General features: G+C 57.0%; 1 protein-coding gene across 2 annotated transcripts; it reads left to right on the top strand.

The window, feature by feature from the left end:
- Positions 1-11306: 11306 nt before the first annotated feature.
- CSK (C-terminal Src kinase) lies at positions 11307-22035 on the top strand. 2 transcript variants are annotated; one of them, XM_030281328.4, is made up of 13 exons: positions 11307-11445; positions 15759-15835; positions 16043-16156; positions 17070-17182; positions 17726-17945; positions 18311-18404; positions 18479-18544; positions 18673-18772; positions 18903-18993; positions 20285-20358; positions 20456-20651; positions 21523-21609; positions 21723-22035. In XM_030281328.4, exons 2-13 carry the CDS (start codon positions 15821-15823, stop codon positions 21903-21905), a joined length of 1353 nt encoding a protein of 450 aa, XP_030137188.1. In that variant the 5' UTR covers positions 11307-11445; positions 15759-15820; the 3' UTR covers positions 21906-22035. The 2 variants fall into 2 exon arrangements, with proteins under 2 accessions (XP_030137188.1, XP_072790025.1); XM_072933924.1 differs by lacking the exon at positions 11307-11445 and adding an exon at positions 15534-15552.
- Positions 22036-22891: the final 856 nt, after the last annotated feature.

The raw sequence follows: 22891 nt of genomic DNA, 5'->3' as shown, positions 1-22891 counted from the left end.
CCCAGTTTTGGACTGTATCCTTTGGGAGTTGCTCTCTGATGGATGCAGGACAGCCAACCCATGCCATAACCCCACAGCCCCCATCGGTGTTTCAAAATTAGAACTATGGAATTGTTTAGGTTGGAAAAGGCTTTAATATCATCAAGGCCACCATTAACCCGTGTTCCCACATGCCACAGGTTTTAAGACCCCCAGGGATGGTGACTCCACCACTGACCACCTTTATGGTGAAGAAATTTCCCAATATCTAAAACCTCCCCAGGTGCAACTTGAGCCTTCATCTGCCTCCTCCACCACGGCTGGTGGTGGCCCTGGAGGACACAAGGGAGGACACAAGGAAGGACATAAGGAAGGACACAAGGGAGGACACAAGGGAGGACGCAAGGAAGGACATAAGGCAGGACACAAGGTAGGACACAAGGAAGGACACGAGGCAGGACACAAGGGAGGACACAAGGAAGGACACAAAGAAGGACACAAGGGAGGACACAAGGAAGGACACAAGGCAGGACACGAGGGAGGACACAAAGAAGGACACAAGGGAGGACACAAGGAAGGACACAGGCAGGACACAGGCAGGACACAAGAAAGGACACAGGGAAGGACACAAGGCAGGATACAAGGAAGGACACCAGGCAGGACACAAGGCAGGACACAAGGCAGGACACAAGAAAGGACACAGGGAAGGACACAAGGCAGGATACAAGGAAGGACACCAGGCAGGACACAAGGCAGGACACAAGGCAGGACACAAGAAAGGACACAGGGAAGGACACAAGGCAGGATACAAGGAAGGACACCTTCAGCCCTGGCTGCTGAGAAAGCCGAACTGCTGCTGTTCCGGGCTGGAACAAAGGTGTTTTCACAGCAGGAAGAGAATGAAACCCAAGAATTGCTCCAGTTCAAACCCAAGAGTTTACATTGGCTGCCAGTCAGCCCGTGCCAGCAGAGCCAGATGCCTCCTTTTCCCCAGCTTTGCACGCAAAGCCACCTCAGCCAGCCCCAGCAGCTGGCAGCGATGACACGGGGACAAGCACAACCCCGCTGCAGCACGATCCATTCCAGGGGATCATTCTGCCCCCACAGCCCCAGACCCCGAGCACTGGGGCTCCAGCCAGAGCTGCTGCCATGTCCAAATGCCAATCACTCATCAGGCGTTGCACAAAAGCTTCCCAGAAGAGGCAGAGATGAAAGCGTGGTGGGGAAGAGAACGGGGAAGCCGATTGCCCAAGACTTCGGGGAGATCCTGGCTTGTCCAGACCCGCTAAACCAGCCTGGGGGAAAAGGAGTGACTCTGTGTGTCCAGGCCCTGCTTGGTCGCCACTTTGTGGTGGAACCCTGAGGGGACACAGCCTCAGAGCCACCCAAATTCTTTGAGGCAGCACAGGCAGCTGTTGGCATCACACCAGCTTTGTCTTCTCGAGATCCCAATATTGTAGGAAAAGCACTGGAGGGGAAGGTCCAAACCTGCTGCAGGCTACCAGGTGTTGTTAATGCAGGTGAACCTAATGGGGAGAAATGACGATGTTTGACTTAATTCATGAGGCTGAATTATTTCTTTATTATAACTATGCTAAAATATATTAATATGCTATATAAAAGGAGGATACTAAAACCACATATTACTTTCTTTGACTCTAACTCTAACCCAACTTGTGACCCTCTCTGAGAGTCCAGCCCCAGGTGGATTGGATTGGCCATCAGGCTCAAACAATCCTCACCAGAATCTAATTAAGTACTCACTCCAGGTAAACAATTCTCTAAATACATTCTACATAGGAAAAACAAGAAGCAGAAATAGAAATTGTTTGCTCTTCCATTTTTCTCTGTGCACCTCTATGAAAAATCCTAAGAGAGAAAGAAATGTGCTTGCCACAACCAGGGGCATTGGAAAAAAAGTGGAAGGATGTTTTAGGACAACCCATGAGGTTCATTAGGCAAATAACAGCTCCACCAACTACGACAAGGACAGAGGTCAATGCACCAGAGTCCCAAACCCACTTCCCATAAAGGACATCCCACACATCAGTGCACCAAAATCCCAAACCCACTTCCCACAGGTCAATGCACCAAAATTCCAAACCCACTTCCCATAAAGGACATCCCACAAATCAAGGCACCAAAATCCCAAACCCACTTCCCATAAGGGACATCCTACAGGTCAGTGCACCAAAATCCCAAACCCACTTCCCCCAGGGGACATCCCACAGATCAACGCACCAAAATATCAAAACCACTTCCCATAAAGGACATCCCACAGATCAGTGCACCAAAATCCCAAACCCACTTCCCATAAAGGACATCCCAAAGGTCAACGCACCAAAATCCCAAACCCACTTCCCATAAAGGACATCCCAAAGGTCAACGCACCAAAATCCCAAACCCACTTCCTATAAGGGACATCCCACAGATCAATGCATCAAAATCCCAAACCCACTTTCCCACAAGGGACATCCCACAGGTCAACGCACCAAAATATCAAAACCACTTCCCATAAGGGACATCCCACAGGTCAGTGCACCAAAATCCCAAACTCACTTCCTATAAGGGACATCCCACAGATCAATGCACCAAAATCCCAAACCCACTTCCTATAAGGGACATCCCACAGATCAGTGCACCGAAATCCCAAACCCACTTCCCACAGATCAAGGCACCAAAATCCCAAACCCACTTCCCACAGGTCAGTGCACCAAAATCCCAAACTCACTTCCTATAAGGGACATCCCACAGATCAATGCACCAAAATCCCAAACCCACTTCCTATAAGGGACATCCCACAGATCAGTGCACCGAAATCCCAAACCCACTTCCCATAAGGGACATCCCACAGGTCAGTGCACCAAAATCCCAAACCCACTTCCTATAAGGGACATCCCACAGGTCAATTCACAAAAATCCCAAACTCACTTCCTATAAGGGACATCCCACAGGTCAGTGCACCAAAATCCCAAACCCACTTCCCATAAGGGACATCCCACAAATGAAGGCACCAAAATCCCAAACCCACTTCCCACAAGGGACATCCCACAGATTAATGCACCAAAATCCCAAACCCACTTCCCCCAGGGGACATCCCACAGGTCAGTGCACCAAAATCCCAAACCCACTTCCCACAGATTAATGCACCAAAATTCCAAACCCACTTCCCATAAGGGACATCCCACAGATCAACGCACCAAAATATCAAAACCACTTCCCATAAAGGACATCCCACACATCAGTGCACCAAAATCCTAAACCCACTTCCCATAAGGGACATCCCACAGATCAAGGCACCAAAATCCCAAACCCACTTCCCACAAGGGACGTCCCATAGATCAATGCACCAAAATCCCAAACCCACTTCCCACAAGGGACATCCCACAGATTAATGCACCAAAATCCCAAACCCACTTCCCACAAGGGGCATCCCACAGGTCAATTCACCAAAATCCCAAACCCACTTCCCATAAAGGACATCCCACAGGTCAGTGCACTGAAGTCCCAAACCCACTTCCCTTAAAGGACATCCCACAGATCAAGGCACCAAAATCCCAAACCCACCTCCCATAAAGGACATCCCACACATCAATGCACCAAAATCCCAAACCCACTTCCCATAAAGGACATCCTACAGATCAATGCACCAAAATCCCAAACCCACTTCCCATAAGGGACATCCCACAGGTCAACGCACCAAAATCCCAAACCCACTTCCCATAAAGGGCATCCCACAGGTCAGTGCACCAGAATCCCAAACCCACTTCCCACAGGTCAGTGCACCAAAATCCCAAACCCACTTCCCACAAGGGACATCCCACAAATGAAGGCACCAGAGTCCCAAACCCACTTCCCGTAAAGGACATACTACAGGTCAATTCACAAAAATCCCAAACCCACTTCCCATTAGGGGCATCCCACAGATCAATGCACCAAAATCCCAAACCCACTTCCTATAAGGGACATCCCACAAATCAAGGCACCAAAATCCCAAACCCACTTCCCACAGGTCAATGCACCAAAATTCCAAACCCACTTCCCATAAAGGACATCCCACAGATCAATGCACCAAAATCCGAAACCCACTTCCCATAAGGGACATCCCACAGGTCAGTGCACTGAAGTCCCAAACCCACTTCCCATAAAGGACATCCCACAGATTAATGCACCAAAATCCCAAACCCACTTCCCTCAGGGGACATCCCACAGATCAATGTACCAAAATCCCAAACCCACTTCCCATAAAGGACATCCCACAGGTCAGTGCACTAAAGTCCCAAACACACTTCCCATAAAACACATCTCACAGATCAGTGTACCAAAATCCCAAACCCACTTACCACAGGTCAATGCACCAAAATCCCAAACCCACTTCCCATAAGGGACATCCCACAGATCAATGCACCAAAATCCCAAACCCACTTCCCATAAAGGACATCCCACAGATTAATGCACCAAAATCCCAAACCCACTTCCCACAAGGGACACATCCCACAGATCACTGCACTAAAATCCCAAACCCACGTCCCATAAAGGACATCCCACAGGTCAACACACCAAAATATCAAAACCACTTCCTATAAAGGACATCCCACAGATCAGTGTACCAAAATGCCAAACCCACTTCCTATAAGGGACATCCCACAAATCAAGGCACCAAAATCCCAAACCCACTTCCCACAGGTCAATGCACCAAAATTCCAAATCCACTTCCCATAAAGGACATCCCACAGATCAACGCAACAAAATCCCAAACCCTCCTCCCCCAGGGGCCATCCCAAAGCCAGCACTGCCCTGCTGCAGGGGAAGGCACTCTCAAAGGTGCTGTCATGCCCTGGAGGTGCAGCTCAGTGCCTGCCCCGGTGACTCAGAAGAGCAGTGACATTGCTGGGCACTCGCCAGTGCCATGCTGTCCCCGTGGGGTGGACTTGGCCCCGTGGGGACACGCGTGCTGGCCCGCTGAGGGACCACAGGCCTGGCTGGCTGCAGCCCTTGCGTGCCTCCCTGGCCCGACACTGCCTGGCCGTGCTGATAAGGCTGCAATAACCAGGAGCAGATAGAAAGAACTGAGGGAATTTTTTTTTTTCCCCTTTGCAGATGAGAGTTTTATAGCCCCGGGGCAGATAAGCAGCTGAATATTAACAACAGCGTTGTGGAACTGCCTCTTGGTGGTGGGAGGGCTCCCCAAGGTCCTTCCGTGGAGGGCTGAAGGATTCAGCGCCGTGTCAGGATGGAGGAGGGGAAGGGAAGGGTCTGGAGGGGAGAGGAATGGGCAGGCAAGTTTTCCTTCCCTCCTGTTCACGGGGCGGGAGGCAAAGCAGCCACTTTGTGACTCCCTACCTACATTTAGCACCTCTCCCTCTCTCGATGCTGATGGAGCTGTGGAAGACCTTTCCAGGCATTCTGCAAAGGCAGGAGGGACCCCTGAGACTTGGTCTGAAATCCCTGCATGCTCACCACTTGTGGGAATCCAGGGCATCCCTCTGGCTGCCCTGGGACCCTGGCAGGGTCAGGAACCCCCTGGACAGAGCCCCCAGAGACACCGGCTGTGATCTCTGTCCATGGAAAAGAGTTTTCAATCTTACAGCATGAATTACCAGCTCTGAGTGTTTGATATAAATAATAATTAAGTGTGGCACAGGTGCAAAAATAAAATTTTAGGATTCTAGATTAGGGGTCCAAAGGGGACAAGATGGAGGAAATTGGGGGTGCCTTGTCCTTTATCTCCTTCTTCATGCCCTCCATGTGTCACTGTGGTGTTGGCATTTTTCTGTTGGTTCAGGCTGGGGACACACTGTCCAACGTAGGTGACAGATATTGGCACGTTATTGTAAATCCAGCACAGGTAGTTTGTGGTATTTAATGTTTGTACCATCCCACTGAGGGCAGAGCCCCACACGCTGCCCTGCAGGACAGAGCTGCGGCAGGGCAGCAGAACATGTTAGAGATAAACAGAATAAACAACCTTGAAACAGCACAGACCAATTATGGCTTCTGCTTTGGCAGCGGGGCTGACAGACAGAGACTTTCTACAATCTCAGGATCATCAGTGCCACAGATTCCGACAGTCACTCCTTGCACATCCCATCCAACAGGCCAGACCCCAGGAGAGGCTCCAGCTTTCCTGCTGGGCTCCATGAAATCACAGAATGGAATCTCCCGAGCTAGAAGGGACCCCAAGGATCACCAGTCCAGTCCCTGCACACACACCCCAACAATGCCACCCCGTGCCTCAGAGTGTTGTCCAAATGCTGCTGGAGCTCTCAGGGTGTTCCCACTCCCTGCTCAGTGCCCCACCACCCTGTGGATGAGGAGCCTTTTGCTGCTATCCAGCCTGAACCTCCCCTTTTCTCCATCCCTGCCATGAAAGCCTCAGTGACTCACAGCTGGAGAGAGGCTCCAGTTCCCCTATCTTTGCCTGCCCCTCATGGCCTTCCTCAATTAAGCCCTCCAATTACTCCCCGGGCAGTCTGCGAGCGCCACGGTTTCGTTACTGGAATCAGGGTGGTGATAAGCCAGGGAAGCTTTGATCACTCCATGGATAATTGCTTTTATGGTTGGTTTTCAAGTGAGTCATGAGTCCAGCCATGGCATCAGGGCTCCAGCTCCACTTCCAAAGCTCCTGGCACTGTCATTCCTGCAGGAAAAGCTCTGGGCAGACACAGACTTCTCCCTCTGGCTGGGACACCTGCCTGATGCCAGCTCTCGAGCTGGTGGCATCTCCTCTCTGGGAAAGTCAGTCCCTAGCCCCAAAATGGGCCAGAACCACCCCTTGTGACTCTCCTGGATGGAAGAGAGGAGCTGCTCTAACAACTGACAGCCCTCCCAAAAAGTGAGCCCTGCATTTCTAATTTCTGTCCTTCGGCTGTTTGGGATCTGTTGGGATTAATCCTTCTGTGTCTCACTTTTGCTGGTTGTCCCCAGCACTGGTGACAGAAGAAAACCCCCCAACACCATCTTTTTCTTTGCATCTCCACAGGCACAGGGCTCCACACTGGTTTCTGCCTTTTTTGGGGGAATAAACATTTCTGCTCAGCCTCCATGAGCAGCTCCTGGGGTGCTGGAGCTGGTGGCTGAGGAAGCTGCTGCTTCTCCAATGCAGCCAGGTTGGACCTGTGGGTGGAGCAGAGCTGGATCCAAAGGAGCTGGGCACATTAAACCCGGCACATGGCTCTGCTCCAGCGGCACTCCCAAATCAGCCTGAGCCCTTTTCCCTCCTGCCACCCTCCCCTCCCTCCTCCCGGGGGGAAGGAGGCTGAGTTTGGGCTGATCGATCGCCCCGTGCCATGGCAGGTCCAAGGTACCTGTGAATCAGAGGGCAGGAGACAGGGAAGGATGGAGTTTGTCCCCGGGCTGAGAAGGGAACAGCAGAGGTGCAGAGATAGCTCCTCCCTGCACAGGAAAATCTCCAGGATCCCAGGAACTCCCCCAAACGTGGCTCTACACCCACCCTGGCAGGATTTTCCGTGGGCTGAGAGATGGCAGCACCAGGGGCCACCAGGTCCTACAAGCACTGGCAGTGTGAGCCAAAAGCCTCTGGGATGGTGGATGCTCCTCAAACCCTGCAGGATGTGGGCTGGAGAGCCGGGATGCATTCGGGGCTGGCTGTCCCCTGGGTGTCCCCAAGGCTGGCCCCGGTGGCAGCGGAGCAGTGGGCGGTGGGTGCACACAGGAGGACAGGATCTCATGTCCCCCTTACAGCAAGAGGTCCCAGTTGTCTGCCCCACTCTCGCAGCCCTAAAATCATCTCCCTGAACCCCAGCAGGGAGGGTAGAGGGGGGCTGGTGCTGTCAGGGTGGGGGACACAGGCAGGGGGAAAGGTCGCCTGCTCCCCTTCAATGAAACCATCCCGGCAGCAGGGCAGCCCTGAAATGAAGCTGATCCCCAGAGCTGAGGGGGTTTGGGGTTGGCATGCGGGAAGAGGCACCCCGAGAAGCAGAACTGGGATGGAGGGAGCAGGATCCTAACTCACTGAAGCACTCCTGTCCCTGAACGCCCTCCGGTGGCACCTGTGACAGCTCCGCCGGTGGCACCTGTGACACAGCCCCGTCGGTGGCACCGAGGAGCGCCGGGCTTTACCCCTGAAGGGACATTTTTTGCGGGGAGGGACATTTAGGGAGGGGAATCTGTCGGAGACAGACTCCCCCCGCAGAGCATCCCGCATCCCCCAGAGCCCCCGGAGCCCTGGGAGAGCCGCAGAACCGGCCAAACCCGGCTCCCTTCGGGGCTTTCCCAGCTGGAAGGTGAATTCCACAGGCTGGAATGAGCCGGGAGCTTCACGCTGGCTTTTCTCGGCTGCTCCCTCCGCTGTCTCGTACACCCCCGGCAGGATCGATCCCTTTCCCTGCCCGCCCCTCGCATCCCGCCCGCGCTGCCGGAATCTCACGGAGCTCCGCAAGGAGCCCACCCGACCAGCCGGGGATGCAGAGCGGCAAGGCAGGAGATTTTCCATCCTTCCCTCGGCTCAGCTCCTCCTCCGCTGCGATTTCCCCGCTTTTCTTTATTTTCTCCTTTCCAGCCGGCTGAAGGGCCCCCTCTCCTGGAGATGTCCATCCCTGCCTGGCTGCCCGTGAGTCCATCCTTCCCTCCCAGCCAGGGCATCCATCACCACCCTCACACCAAGACCCTTCCAGGGGAAAATTCCAGCCGGGACTTTGCTGGGCACCCTTCCCCACCGAGTACCCGGTTTTCCCCCACCGAGGAGGGGCTGCAGGCTCTTGGTGTTGAGGATTTTGGTGAATTCTGGTCTCCAGCCACCCCAAACACACCGAAACCGTGCGGGGCAGGGTGGGGTGGCTGCACCGGGGACCGCGGCTGCATCTCTGGTGCGCTTTCAGTTGTTTCAGTTCCTCCCAGAAGGAGCCCGGGAGGGGATGAAGCGACTTCCACACCTCCCGAGGCCACAGGAACATTCTGCTGGAGCAAGGATGTGCTTCCTAAAAATGAGCTGGGCTTTGCATCCCCTCCCGTGGCTGCCGCATCTCCCTGGTCTGCACCCTGACTTTCCCTGTCCCTGCGGTCCCTTTGTCCCCATGGAACCGCTTGGGTTGGAAGGTACCTTAAAGATCCCTATTTATTCTATTCATTCAATTTATTCTATATTATGATGTCATATCATGTCGTTATATGACATTATACTATGTTATGCTGTCTGTTTATGTGATGTCATGCTATATATTATTAGTTATTTGAGCAATTTTATTGCATTATTGTTACTATCAATTATAATAATTCTACATATAATATCTTCTAGGACCACAGAATCAGGGAATGGGCTAGGCTGGAAGGGACCTTAAAGATATATTATATTATATGTTATGTTATATTGTTATCTATTACATTTCATTGTCATTTGACCATTTTAACGTTATTTATTGTAGGTCTTATAACGTTTTTTATTATTTTATTGGCATTTCATCATCATTTCAGTACTACTTCGCACCCACGTGAGCACACACCCGGCAGGAACCGGGGGGTCGGTTCTGGTCCCCGTGCTGCTCCTGCTGCGGGTCGGTCCCCATCCCGTTCCCAGTGCGGATCCCGGTGCCGGTGTCGTTCCGGTGCAGGTGCGGATCCCGTTCCCATTGCCGGTGCGGGTCCCGTTCCTATTGCCGGTACAGCTCCCGTTCCCATTACCGGTGCGGGTCCCGTTCCCATGGCCGGTACAGGTCCCGTTCCCATGGCCGGTACAGCTCCCGTTCCCATTACCGGTGCGGGTCCCGTTCCCATTGCTGGTACAGCTCCCGTTCCCATTACCGGTGCGGGTCCCGTTCCCATTGCCGGTACAGCTCCCGTTCCCATTGCCGGTGCGGGTCCCGTTCCCATTACCGGTGCGGGTCCCGTTCCCATTGCCGGTACAGCTCCCGTTCCCATTGCCGGTGCGGGTCCCGTTCCCATTGCCGGTGCGGGTCCCGTTCCCATTGCCGGTGCGGGTCCCGTTCCCATTGCCGGTGCGGGTCCCGTTGCCGCTGCCTGTTCCACTCCCGGTCGCGGTGCGGGTCCGGCTCCAGCTGCCGCTCCCATTTCTGTTCCCGGTGCGGGTCCCGCTCCCGTTGCCCTTCCCGGTGCGAGAGCCGTTCCCGCTGCCGGTGCAGGTCCCAATGTCGCCGCTGTCCATCTGTCCCGCTGTCCCCTCTGTCCTGCTGTCCCTCAGTCCCTCTGTCCCTCAGTCCCTCAGTCCCTCTGTCCCTGTGTCCCTCAGTCCCTCTGTCCCTCAGTCCCTCAGTCCCTCAGTCCCTCAGTCCCTCAGTCCCTCTGTCCCTCAGTCCCTCTGTCCCTCAGTCCCTCAGTCCCTCTGTCCCTCTGTCCCGCTGTCCCTCTGTCCCTCAGTCCCTCTGTCCCTCAGTCCCTCTGTCCCCTCTGTCCCTCAGTCCCTCAGTCCCTCTGTCCCCTCTGTCCCTCAGTCCCTCAGTCCCTCAGTCCCTCAGTCCCTCAGTCCCTCAGTCCCTCTGTCCCTCAGTCCCTCAGTCCCTCTGTCCCTCTGTCCCGCTGTCCCTCTGTCCCTCAGTCCCTCTGTCCCTCAGTCCCTCTGTCCCCTCTGTCCCTCAGTCCCTCAGTCCCTCTGTCCCCTCAGTCCCTCAGTCCCTCAGTCCCTCTGTCCCTCAGTCCCTCAGTCCCTCATTCCCGCTGTCCCTCAGTCCCTCTGTCCCTCAGTCCCTCAGTCCCTCTGTCCCTCTGTCCCTCTGTCCCTCTGTCCCTCAGTCCCTCAGTCCCTCTGTCCCTCTGTCCCTCTGTCCCTCAGTCCCTCAGTCCCTCTGTCCCTCTGTCCCTCAGTCCCTCAGTCCCTCTGTCCCTCAGTCCCTGTGTCCCTCAGTCCCTCAGTCCCTCTGTCCCTCTGTCCCTCTGTCCCTCTGTCCCTCAGTCCCTCTGTCCCTCTGTCCCTCAGTCCCTCAGTCCCTCTGTCCCTCTGTCCCTCAGTCCCTCTGTCCCTCAGTCCCTCAGTCCCTCTGTCCCTCAGTCCCTCTGTCCCTCAGTCCCTCAGTCCCTCTGTCCCTCAGTCCCTCAGTCCCTCTGTCCCTCTGTCCCTCAGTCCCTCTGTCCCTCAGTCCCTCAGTCCCTCTGTCCCTGTCCCCTGTCCCCGCTCTGTGGCGCTACCGGCGGTGACCGCCAGGTGGCGCCGCGCGCCTCCCGGTGCCCCCGCCCCGCCGCCGGCGCGGTGCTGGCGGCGCATGCGCGCTGCGCTCGGGGCGCTCCGGTTCCGGGCGCCGCTCCCTCCGTCCCTCCGTCCCTCGGTCCCTCCGTCCCTCCCTCGCTCCGTCCCTCCGGCCCCGCCGCCCCGCCACCCCCGCGCTCCCCGCGCCCCTCACACCGCGCTGGGCCCCGCCGCGCTCCGGCAGCGGCGGCGGCTCCGGCTTCCCCCGCCCCTTCCGCCCCCCCGCTCCCCCCGGCGGCCCAGCCGAGCCCGGAGGCCCCGGCGGCGCCGCATGGAGCAGCGGCGGCGGCTGCGCCCCTGCCCGGAGCCCGGTGAGTCTTGGCGGCGGCACCGGGCGCGGACAATGGGGTGGGGATGGGGGGGTGGGCGCGGGTCCGGCCCCGCCTGACCCCCGGTGACCCCGCTGGCCGCTCCCGCCGCGGTCCCCGGGGACCCGCGACCCCCTTCCCGTCCCGCGACCCCGCCGCAGCCCGGGGATGCCGCGGCGGTCCCGAGCCCCGCCGGGGTACCGGCTGCGCTGCCGCTGCATCCCCATCCCGTACAAAGGAACATCCCGGGCAGCCGGCTGCTCCGGGGCTTGGCGGCGCGGTGTTGCTTTGGATGTTTGAAAATTCGGGGCTTTTGTTGTTGTTGTTGTTTTTTGTTGTTTTTTTGGGTTTTTTTTTTTGGTTGTTTTTTTTTTCTTTTGGGCACTAAGGCGTCGGCGGGTTATTTATAGCCGCGGCTGTTGCTCGTTGGTTTAGCGAGAGCGAAAGGGGTTGTGCCATCGGGCGGAAAAAAAGAAAAAAAAAGTCCCCCGAAAAATTGGAAAGTCGGGGAAAAAAAAAAAAAAAAAAAAAGGCAAATCGGAGGTGCGAGGTCTGGGGAGCGGGAGGAGGAGGAGGAGGATTTTGTTCCCTCTGGAGCCACGCAGGAGCAGGGCCCCATCCTGGCCAGGCAGGGAGTGTCCGGAGAGGTCCCGGAGGGATGCGGGAGGTTTTGGGAGCATCCCCATCCTCCCTCGTGGAGCAGCACGGCGTGGGAGTGATGGAGCCGTGGGGTAACCCCTGCAAAGCCAGGGACTTTTGGGGTGCCTCTTTGCCCTTTGACCACTGCCTGCCCCCGGCTTTTCGGTTTTGAGCGAGTGTTTGCTGAAAAAACCTTCCCGTGCCCCTCTCCACGCCCTGTCCCTGTCCCCGGGTGACAGCCCCTGGGAAGGGGAAACTGGGGTGATTTTTGGTGGAAAGTCGCCCTGCTGAGGTTTTTGTAGGGTGAAGGAGAACCAGGAAATCCTCTTTGCAGTGTGGGGCTGGGAGCAGCTTCTCTCCAGGCCTCCACCTGTCCCTCAGGTGCCTCCAGCTCTCTGACCAGCAGCATCCTCTCTTTCCCTTCTAAAAGCATTAAAAAAACCCTGAAAAAGAAGCTCCTTCCCCCCTTTTTTGCAGCAGGGCGCCTGGCTGGGGCTGCTTTGGGGGAGCAGTTCCGAAACGCTGCGTGCTGGCGAGCGAGATGAAGGAGGAACATTTTTCTTTCGATTAGTGTAATCGTAGGTGTTCGTTGTAATAACAGCAGATAACATCTTTCAGAGGCAGGGAGGATGTTGTCTGCTTTGGGGTTGGTTTGGGATTTTTTTTTTTTTTTTGGGTTGTTTTTTGAAGTTTAGAGGACTTCACCTCCCGGTGAAGTCCTCTAAACTTCAAAAAACAACCCAAAAAACAAAAAAAAAAAAGGATGCACAGAAGGGGGTGGGCGGGGGTGGTGCCCACACACCTGTTCCCATTGGGAATGAGCCTTCTGTGCCATCAACAGCCAAACTTCATTTCAACAGAGTCATCCTGGCGCTGGGCAGGTGCTGCCCCATCCCCTGCTTGGGTTTGAAACCGAGATACAGCATCTGCCCACCCCGTGGAGGTCCCAAATTCCTCTCCCAGCCCGCCCGTGGCTCTGGCACGACTGGATTTTATTTTGATTACTGAGAGGAACGCTGTGCCCAGCTCATTTCCCGGTGCCCTTTGGATTCTCAGAGGTGTTGGCTGTACCTGCCCTGCCTTGCCTGGCTCCTGGCTGCTGGGCCGGCCTTCCCACAGGAAATTTGGGAGCAGGGCCTTGGGGGAGGCATGGGATGGACCCTGGGGGCTGAGATCCCTCCCTGGGGCTCCTGCACGGAGGATGCTCTGCTGGGCAAACAGGGGAGCTGGGTTTTGGTTTTGAGCACATCCTGAGCCCCAGTTTGGGAGTGGGGAGCTTGCAGAAGGAGCAAACCCTGGCCTGGCAGGGCTGGGAGCAGCCAAACCCAGCACTCAGCTCTGCCCAATCCACCCAGCTGCTCCCTGGCTAATTTTTAAAATTATTATTAATTTCTTTCATGTGCTGCTGCACATCCTCCTGGAGGAGAGAAGGGGCGATGCCCGTGTTTTCCCGGCAGGCTCAGGATGCTGCTTGGAAACCCTGGATCCACTCTGGCGGCATCTCCACGTCCTTCTCCCAGCCCAGCATCCCAAGGGATGCACGGGGCCGGGGCTGGCCCGGGTTGGAACCGCTGGCTGGCACATGAGGCCTTTGGGGGGCTGCTTGGCAGCTGCCCCGTGTGGTTTCCTCCTCCTCCTCCTCCTCCTCTTCCTCGGAAAGTCTCGGCTTTGAGGCAGAAATTAGGCAACAATTAAAAAGAAAATGAAGCTCGGAAGAGGAAGGCCTGTGTGGGGCTGTGGTGTTGGAACCACCTCCCTCTTTAAAACTGAAAGGCAGATTTATTGTGTGTAATTATAACAATGCCACGGTCCTGTGCCATGAATACCCACGGTCCGGGAAGATGAAAAAGCCTGGGCTGGCTGGAGCGTGTTCTTGGTGGGGTTTGCTCAGGAAGTTTCCTCTTTAGCAGGGAAAAGAAATTTTCTGTGTGAAGGCAGGCTATGAATTTTGCATCCTCGCTGCATTTATCAAATATAAATGCTGGTGACATCCGTGAGCTGAAAGCCCAAACAAGCGGCCTTTGGGACTGGGAGGATTCAGCTCCTGCACAGGGTGGGAAATGTGGCACAGGGTGCAAGGGATGCCCAAAAACCTCCATCCTGCTGATTTTTGGCTATTTGGAAGTAAGGCCTGGCCGGTGGGAAGCGCTGACTCAGGGCTTTGGGCTGGAGCAACACCCAGAACCAGCCTGTGCTCGGTGTCCTCGTGGGGATGGGGAACAGGGCTGAAAGCCCCAGCGATGGGAAATGCCCCCCAAACCTCCTCCCAGGCGCCAGCTAAACCCCTCCCCAGGATTTAGAACAGAGTTTATTCCCTGGTTTGCTGCTGTTGCGTTTCAGACCGGTGGGATCCAGACCCTTGGCTGAAATTTTTGTTCAGTGCCAGGTATAAATCCAGAATTTAAGCAAAAATCAGCTTGAAAGGGCAGGGGGTTGGAGCTGGGAATGTTCTGGGTGGAGCTGGGAATGTTTGCTCCCAGCTGTGGGTCCCAGCTGGTGCTCCCCAGCCCAGAATTGCCGGGCTCTGCCCTCCCCTGCCTCCTGGCACTCCTGGCAGTGTCCCCAAGGTGCCACCAAGCTGGCTTTGGGTGCCATCTCCAGCTGTCCCCGGGCTGGCTGGCCAGGAAACCCACCCAGCTGTGGTGCCCACGCTCTGTTTTTGGGGTGAACACCCGAGCCTCGATGTCTGCCAAAAGCTGGGCGCCGTGTCCCCGCGCTGGGGGAAGGTGCTGGGTGGCAGCGTGACGCCTTTTCCGGAACGCTGGGGGCACGTGGTGGAAACAGGGCCACGTTCTCACCGCGCTCTTCCTCCCGCAGCTCTGCCCCTTATCTCCTTCCTCCTCCTGTCCTCGGCCTTGCCCCTCGTTTCACTTCCTCCTTCCCAAAATACTCCCAGGCACGGCTGCCGGTGGTGACCCCAATGGAGGTGATGAATTCCGAAATGTTTGGGTGGGTTTTGGGGGTCGCTCTGCCTGTGTCCCCCCCTCTGTACCCCCAGCCCAGCACCACCCCGCTGCCCCAGCCCAAGAAAGGCTGGTTTGATTGTGGGGCCGCTGACTTCATCCCGTGCGGGAATAAAGCCGGGTTTGTTCCCCTCCCTCCCACACACCCATCCCAGAGCACAGCACCCCGGGCAGCACATCCCCCTGGGCTTTAGGAGCTGCACATTCCAGAGTCCCAGCGGTTTTTATGCTGCAGGGAGCAGTTTTGGTTTATTTCTTTTGGATCCCAGGCCTGGGAAGCTCTCAGGGCTGGATGTTTCCGCGTGTGGGTCACCAGGGAGAGCAGGGCTCTGGCTGTGTGGCCTGGGAGAGGAGTGGGATGGACATTCTGGAGGTCATCTCTGTTCCCTTCCCTTCCCTGGGCATCTCCACCCGTCCATGCTGTGCTGGACTTTTCCTTGATGCAGATGCTGCACTCAAAAACTCAGTTTTTAAGAAGCTGGATCCGTGCAAATGCCTCCTAATCCGGGTGAGCAGCTGCTCCCACCCCCCTGCAGGGGCTGAGCAGGCCCGGAGCTCCCACTTCCACCTCAGTTTGGGGATATTTCGGACGCAGGACCTGTTCTTGGAGGGAGAAGAGATGTTCACCTGGCCTGGGAGCATCCTCTGGGGGGTGCTGCATGCTCCCTGCACCTCATTCCCGCTGTCTCAGCCGTCCTTTTCCCCCCCGTGCAGGTCTCATGGTACCAAGTGACGTGTCCCCCCTGTGAGAGTCGCTCCCCCACCCTCCTGAGAAGATGTCAGGGATGCAGGTAAGCTCTGGGTGAGGAGAGGAGGGGATGGAGCCCCACAGAGGCGGCCCCAGCGCTCGGGAGGGACGTGGGGACACTTGGTTTAAGTAGACCCTGTTTGTGTTCTCATCTGCGAGGGGGGTCCCCAGGGTCAGGGGGTGCCAGGGGGTGCCAGGGGTGGGTGACACGCTGAGGCAGAGCTCTGATGGCCCCCCCTGCTCCTGCCAGGCCGTGTGGCCATCCGGTACAGAATGTATCGCCAAGTACAACTTCCACGGTACCGCCGAGCAGGACCTGCCCTTCAGCAAAGGAGACGTGCTCACCATCGTCGCTGTCACCAAGGTGAGGTGTCCCCTCCCCGTGTCCCTGCGCCCCGTGACACGTGCCAGTGACAGCCCCTGCTCCTGCCGGTCCCACCGGGCGTGAATTGGGCCGTGAGCTCGGTTAATTAATTCACGGCCTCGTTAATTAAGGGTTCTCCAAAAGGCGAGCGCCCCCCGGGAGGTGGAGGAGGGATGGGAGAGGCAGCAGGGGAGGGAAAAGAGGGGCTCTGGGTTTGGGGGGCTCTGGGTTTGGGGGGCTCTGGGTTTGGGGGCTCTGGGTTTGGGGGCTCTGGGTTTGGGGGGCTCTAGGTCTGGGGGGCTCTGGGTTTGGGGAGCTCTGGGTTTGGGGGGCTCTGGGTCTGGGGGGCTCTGGGTTTGGGGAGCTCTGGGTTTGGGGGGCTCTGGGATGCCCAGCAGGTTGGGAGGGGGATCATAGTGAACCCAGCACTGGGGTTTGGTGGTTCCTGCACCAACCCCAGTGCTGCTCACCCCATCCTTCCTGCAGCAGCAAGGGGGTGCAGGGGTGCTTGGGGCTCAGAGGGCTCCTCGTGTGGGATGCAGAGCTCGTGGTGACATCCCACTGTCCCCACAGAGGGGTCTGCAGGGGTGCTTGGGGCTCAGAGAGCTCCTCAGGTGGGATGCAGGGGCCATGGGCTCGTGGTGACATCCCGCTGTCCCCACAGAGGGGTCTGCAGGGGTCCTTGGGGCTCAGAGGGCTCCTCGGGTGGGATGCAGAGCTCGTGGTGACATCCCACTATCCCCACAGAGGGGTCTGCAGGGGTGCTCAGGGCTCAGAGAGCTCCTCAGGTGGGGTGCAGGGCTCGTGGTGACATCCCATTGTCCCCACAGAGGGGTCTGCAGGGGTGCTCAGGGCTCAGAGAGCTCCTCAGGTGGGATGCAGGGCTCGTGGTGACATCCCGCTGTCCCCACAGGATCCCAACTGGTACAAGGCGAAGAACAAGGTGGGCAGGGAGGGCATCATTCCTGCTAACTACGTGCAGAAGCGGGAAGGGGTGAAAGCTGGCATCAAGCTCAGCCTCATGCCGTGAGTAGCAGCCAGGGAGGTGGCATCCCTGTGGCCAGAACTGTGTCCCAGCAGAAGGGACATTCCTCAGAGGGCACAAGGGGCAGCAGCATGGATTTGCTGCTGGGGAGGGCTCTGAGTGGTTTGGGAGTTGCCTGCATGGCTGGGAAGGTGATTGGATGGTTGGGTCGTGTTTTAAATTGCTTTTTTTACCCAAGGCTGGGGTTGTAAAGGCAGCTGGGGGGAAGAGGGAAGGTTGGAATGGGGTTTGTACAGGAGGGAAGGGAGACAGACTGGTTTGATGTTCCTGCTGCATCCCAGAGCTGCCAGGGACTGCCAGGCTGGAGGAGGAACCTCCTGGGAGCGTGCAGAGGGACAGAATCCCAGCTGGGGCCAGGAGGAGGGGAGCAGGATGGTGGAAGGAGCTGTGTCACAGGGTGGGTGGGGGGACAGCACGGGGACAGCGAGGGACAGCACAGGGACAGCAAGGAGCACCGTCCCCACGCAGGCAGGGCCAAAAGCTGCTCCACACGCAAACACAGCCCGCCCTGCGTGGCCCTGCAGGTGGTTCCACGGGAAGATCACGCGGGAGCAGGCGGAGCGGCTGCTGTACCCCCCCGAGACGGGGCTGTTCCTGGTGCGGGAGAGCACCAACTACCCCGGGGACTACACCCTGTGCGTCAGCTGCGAGGGCAAGGTGGAGCACTACCGCATCATCTACTCCTCCAGCAAGCTCAGCATCGACGAGGAGGTCTACTTCGAGAACCTGATGCAGCTGGTGGAGGTGAGGTCCCTGCTGGTGTGTCCAGCCGGGGACATCAGAGCGTGAGGGGCTGCAGGTGTGGGGCCTGGGGGGCAGCGGGTGCTCGTCCCCTGGGCTGCCGATGCTGGGGACAGGGACAGGAGGAGGGACAAGGACCCTGGGCTGCCACCAGGGCTGTCCATGGCCTCGTGCTGCCACCTGGTGGGACCTCAGAGCCCGCCGGGTGTCACCCACCTAGTGCCGGGGTGTCACCCCCCCAGTGCCAGGGTGTCACCCACCCTGTGCCGGGGTGTCACCCACCCCTGTGCCGGGGTGTCACCCACCCAGTGCCAGGGTGTCACCCCCCCAATGCCAGGGTGTCACCCAGCCCCGCCGTGTCCCCCCAGCATTACACCACAGACGCAGACGGGCTCTGCACCCGCCTGATCAAACCCAAGCTGATGGAGGGCACGGTGGCAGCGCAGGACGAGTTCTCCCGCAGTGAGTGGCCGTGCCCCCTCCCCTGCCCCCGGGGACCCCCAGCACCCCCTCACTGCCCCTTCTCCCCCCTGCAGGCGGCTGGGCCCTCAACATGAAGGACCTCAAGTTGCTACAGATCATTGGCAAAGGGGAATTCGGAGGTGAGCCCGCTGTCCCCAGCCCGTGGCGGCCCTGAATGTTGGGGGGCTCCTCTGTAGCCCCCCCAGGGTGCCCCAGGAGGCCGGGATGCTTCCCAGTGCCTCCTGTGCCCGTCTCTCCTGGCCTGCAGACGTGATGCTGGGGGATTACCGGGGGAACAAAGTCGCCGTGAAGTGCATTAAAAACGACGCCACCGCGCAGGCCTTCCTGGCAGAGGCGTCCGTCATGACGTGAGTGTCGCCCTCGGTGGGGGGACAGCGTGAGGGAGGGGGCACCTCTGTCCCTGCAAGCAGCGGTGGGTGGTCCCTGACACCCCTCTTGTCCCCAAACCCCTGCCTTGAGCCCCCCTGTGCCGCGCAGGCAGCTCCGACACAGCAACCTGGTGCAGCTGCTGGGGGTGATTGTGGAGGAGAAGAGTGGCCTTTACATCGTCACCGAGTACATGGCCAAGGTGAGACCTCCCCCGTGCCCTGCCCCTCTGTCCCCTTGTCCCCACCACGCCCCTGGGCTTCACCCTGGCACAGCTGGGTCATGCCAGCTTGGGCCGGGTCTCGCTGGGGCCACGGTGGTGGCCACAGGTGACATGTCCCATGTGCCATCGCTGGCTGCCAGCGGGGGTTGGCATCTCCAGATCTGCCCCTTGAGGGGGGACATCACCCTTGGGTCCTGCCCCATCCTAAAGGGACATCATCCCTGGGTCCTGCCCTATCCTAAAGGGACATCACCCTTGGGTCCTGCCCTATCCTAAAGGGACATCACCCTTGGGTCCTGCCCTATCCTAAAGGGACATCACCCTTGGGTCCTGCCCCATCCTAAAGGGACATCACCCTTGGGTCCTGCCCCATCCTAAAGGGACATCACCCTTGGGTCCTGCCCCATCCTAAAGGGACATCATCTTTGGGTCCTGCCCTATCCTAAAGGGACATCATCCTTGGGTCCTGCCCCATCCTACAGGGACATCATCCCTGGTCCTACCCCATCCTAAAGGGACATCACCCTTGGGTCCTGCCCCATCCTAAAGGGACATCATCCTTGGGTCCTGCCCCATCCTAAAGGGACATCATCCCTGGTCCTGCCCCAACCTACAGGGACATCATCCCTGGTCCTGCCCCATCCTAAAGGAACATCTCCCCTAGTCCTGCCCCATCCTAAAGGGACATCATCCCTGGGTCCTGCCCCATCCTAAAGGGACATCTCCCCTGATCCTGCCCCATCCTAAAGGGACATCTCTCCTGGTCCTGCCCCATCCTAAAGGGACATCATCCCTGGTCCTGCCCCATCCTAAAGGGACATCTCCCCTGATCCTGCCCCATCCTAAAGGGACATCTCTCCTGGTCCTGCCCCATCCTAAAGGGACATCATCTCTGGTCCTGCCCCATCCTAGAGGGACATCTCTCCTGTGTCCTACTCCATCCTAAAGGGACAGCGTACCTGGGTCCTGCCCCATCCTAAAGGAACATCTCCCCTGATCCTACCCCATCCTAAAGGGACATCATCCCTGGTCCTTTCCCATAAGGGATGGACATCCCTGGTCCTGCCCCACAAGGGACAGACATCATCCCTGGTCCTGCCCCACAAGGGACAGACATCATCCCTGCTCCTGCCCCACAAGGGACAGACATCATCCCTGCTCCTGCCCCACAAGGGAGGGGTGTCATGCCCTGCTCCTGCCCTGTGAGGAGGGGCAGCAGGTGGGCTGCTGGCCCTGCTGACCCCATCTCTCTGTCCATGCCTGCCTCCAGGGCAGCCTAGTAGACTACCTGCGGTCGCGTGGGCGGTCGGTGCTCGGGGCAGACTGTCTGCTCAAGTTCTCCTTGTAAGTACCAGGCAAGGCCATGTCCCCCACCCTGACCCGCCCCACCCGCGCCTTGGGACCGCCCTGCCAACCCCCCTGTGCCTCCCACCCCTCCCAGAGATGTCTGTGAAGCCATGGAGTACCTGGAAGCCAACAACTTCGTGCACCGGGACCTGGCGGCGCGGAACGTGCTGGTCTCGGAGGACAACATCGCCAAGGTCAGCGATTTCGGGCTCACCAAGGAAGCCTCCTCCACACAGGACACGGGCAAGCTGCCCGTCAAGTGGACAGCGCCAGAAGCACTTAGAGAAAAGGTGGGTGAGCAGAGGGGCCTTGGATATGGGGGAAGCTGCAGGAAGGGGGAACTTCTCAGGCTGTCCCAGAGATGGTGCCTGAGTGCCACCCGCCGCTGTCTGACCCCAAAAGCAGCTGCCCTGAGGGTGGGGGAGATCCCTTGTCACCCTTGATCCTGTGATGTGTGCTGGGATAGCAGGCCAAACCCTGTCTCCACAAATAAAGAAACATTTCCTTCCAGAGTTGGAAGGAAACATTAAATGCAGATTGAATTAAAGAAGTACAGTTGCACCATGAGGTCTGATTTTTAAATCAGCTGTGAAAGGGAGTAACATCTTTAGCTAAAGATGGATCGTTCCCTATATAATTAAATTTTACACGTTAGGTCATGTACATAGAGCCAAGGATCTGTAATTCTTGAGGCTCTGAAGATGCCTTGGGAAGGTGAGGAGCTCACTGTTCCCATGCATCCACCAGAATCCAAGGGTTATTTGGGGATGATCCCATAAATGTACCTGATACAGTTGTTTGAGTATCTTTTGGGATCAGCCAAACATCTACCGGCACACCAACCAAATAGGTGGAAAATGGTTTCTCAGGGGTCGTGCTGCACAAACAAATGGTATCTAAATCTGGAGCATTAGCTGAAGTCACCCAGACATTTGTTTTAGTTTGGCTAACTGGCAAATCTGTGTGGCTAAAAGCAAGCAGAGCAAAAGATCATACGCATAGCTTTCGATTGAGCTCCGTATTTTTATTAAACCATTATCCAACAAAAGAATTCTACAGCACTACTGATTCCCCCACCCAAAGCCCACAATCTTCTGTGGAACTGTAGATCCCACACGCCTACCTGAACCTGCTCACAGGGCCTCTCTCCCCTCCCTGCAGAAATTCTCCACCAAGTCGGACGTGTGGAGCTTCGGGATCCTCCTGTGGGAAATCTACTCCTTCGGGCGAGTGCCTTATCCGAGAATTGTGAGTGACGAGCTCCCAAACAAAACTCCAGCTCCGAGGGGCTGGACTCTGGGGGGGAGCTGAGCCCCAGTTTTTGGGGAGAGCCCCTCCCTGACACCCCAAATCTCCCCCAGCCCCTGAAGGACGTGGTGCCCCGCGTGGAGAAGGGCTACAAGATGGATGCTCCGGACGGTTGTCCGGCCGTCGTCTACGAGGTGATGAAGAAGTGCTGGACCCTGGACCCCGGCCACCGGCCGTCCTTCCACCAGCTCCGTGAACAGCTAGTGCATATCAAAGAGAAGGAGCTCTACCTGTGAGGGGGGCTCTGCACCCCACAGGGGACCCACGCTGGGGGGGCCCGGGGCGTGCTCAGCCCCCTGCCCCACCACGGCACCAGGAGGGAGCCCCGGGGGTGTGGTGCCCCCCCCTGCAATTCCCCCGGTTGCTCCCAAACTTCCAAATCTGTCAGTTTTGGTTTTTTTTATTTTCTAGGTTTGGGGTTTTGTTTTTGTCTCCCACGCTCTTTTTTTTATTATTTTTGTGGGTTTTTTTTTTTTGTTGTTGTTTTCTCAGTTTGGGGGGGGGTGTTTATTGTTTTGGGTTTGTTTTTTTTTTTGTCGTTGTTTTTTTATTATTTCAAGCAGGGCCCAGCTGAGCGTTGGGTGTTTTACTAAAGTACGAATCTTATTTTTTAATGTAATTAAAAGAAGAAAAAGAAAAAAAAAAAAAAAAAGAAAGCGAGAAGAAGGTTGTTAAAAGGAGAATAATAATAAATAAACCAATGAAACGGACACATGAAAAGGAAACCCCCAGCGACAGAAGTGATGGTTGACGGGGAGACGCTGGACTCGCCGCCCGGTCGGGAGAGCGCGGCCGCGTCCCCGCCAGACGCTTTTTATTTTTTGGGTTGTTTTGCTTTAAACTCGTTGCAATGTTTGCATGCTGTCTCCAGAGGCCTTTTTTTCCAGTCCTGTCCAGTGCTTTATTCTCATGTAATGCTACTGACTGTGAGATTAAAAACTGTAATAAAAAACCATTCCATACGGACGCGGCACACCCGCCTCGGCCCCCCTCTGTCGCCAGCAGCTCCGGGGGTCCCCTGGCAGGGGGAAAAGTGGGGGTGGACCCCCCATCTCCTCCCCAAATCGTGGGGGTGAGCAGCAATTGGCTCCATCCTGCTTGTGAGGACTGGGATGGGATGGGATGGGATGGGATGGGATGGGATGGGATGAGGGATGTTTCCTCTCCCCTGGAGTGACCCCCCTCCTTTTGTCCACGTCCCCCCCGTTCCTGCCAGTGCTCC

This window comes from Taeniopygia guttata, chromosome 10 (genome assembly GCF_048771995.1).
Source record: "Taeniopygia guttata chromosome 10, bTaeGut7.mat, whole genome shotgun sequence".
NCBI classification, from domain to species: Eukaryota; Metazoa; Chordata; class Aves; order Passeriformes; family Estrildidae; genus Taeniopygia; species Taeniopygia guttata.
Note: the sequence above shows the minus strand (reverse complement) of the source record. Positions and strands in the feature narration are given on the sequence as shown.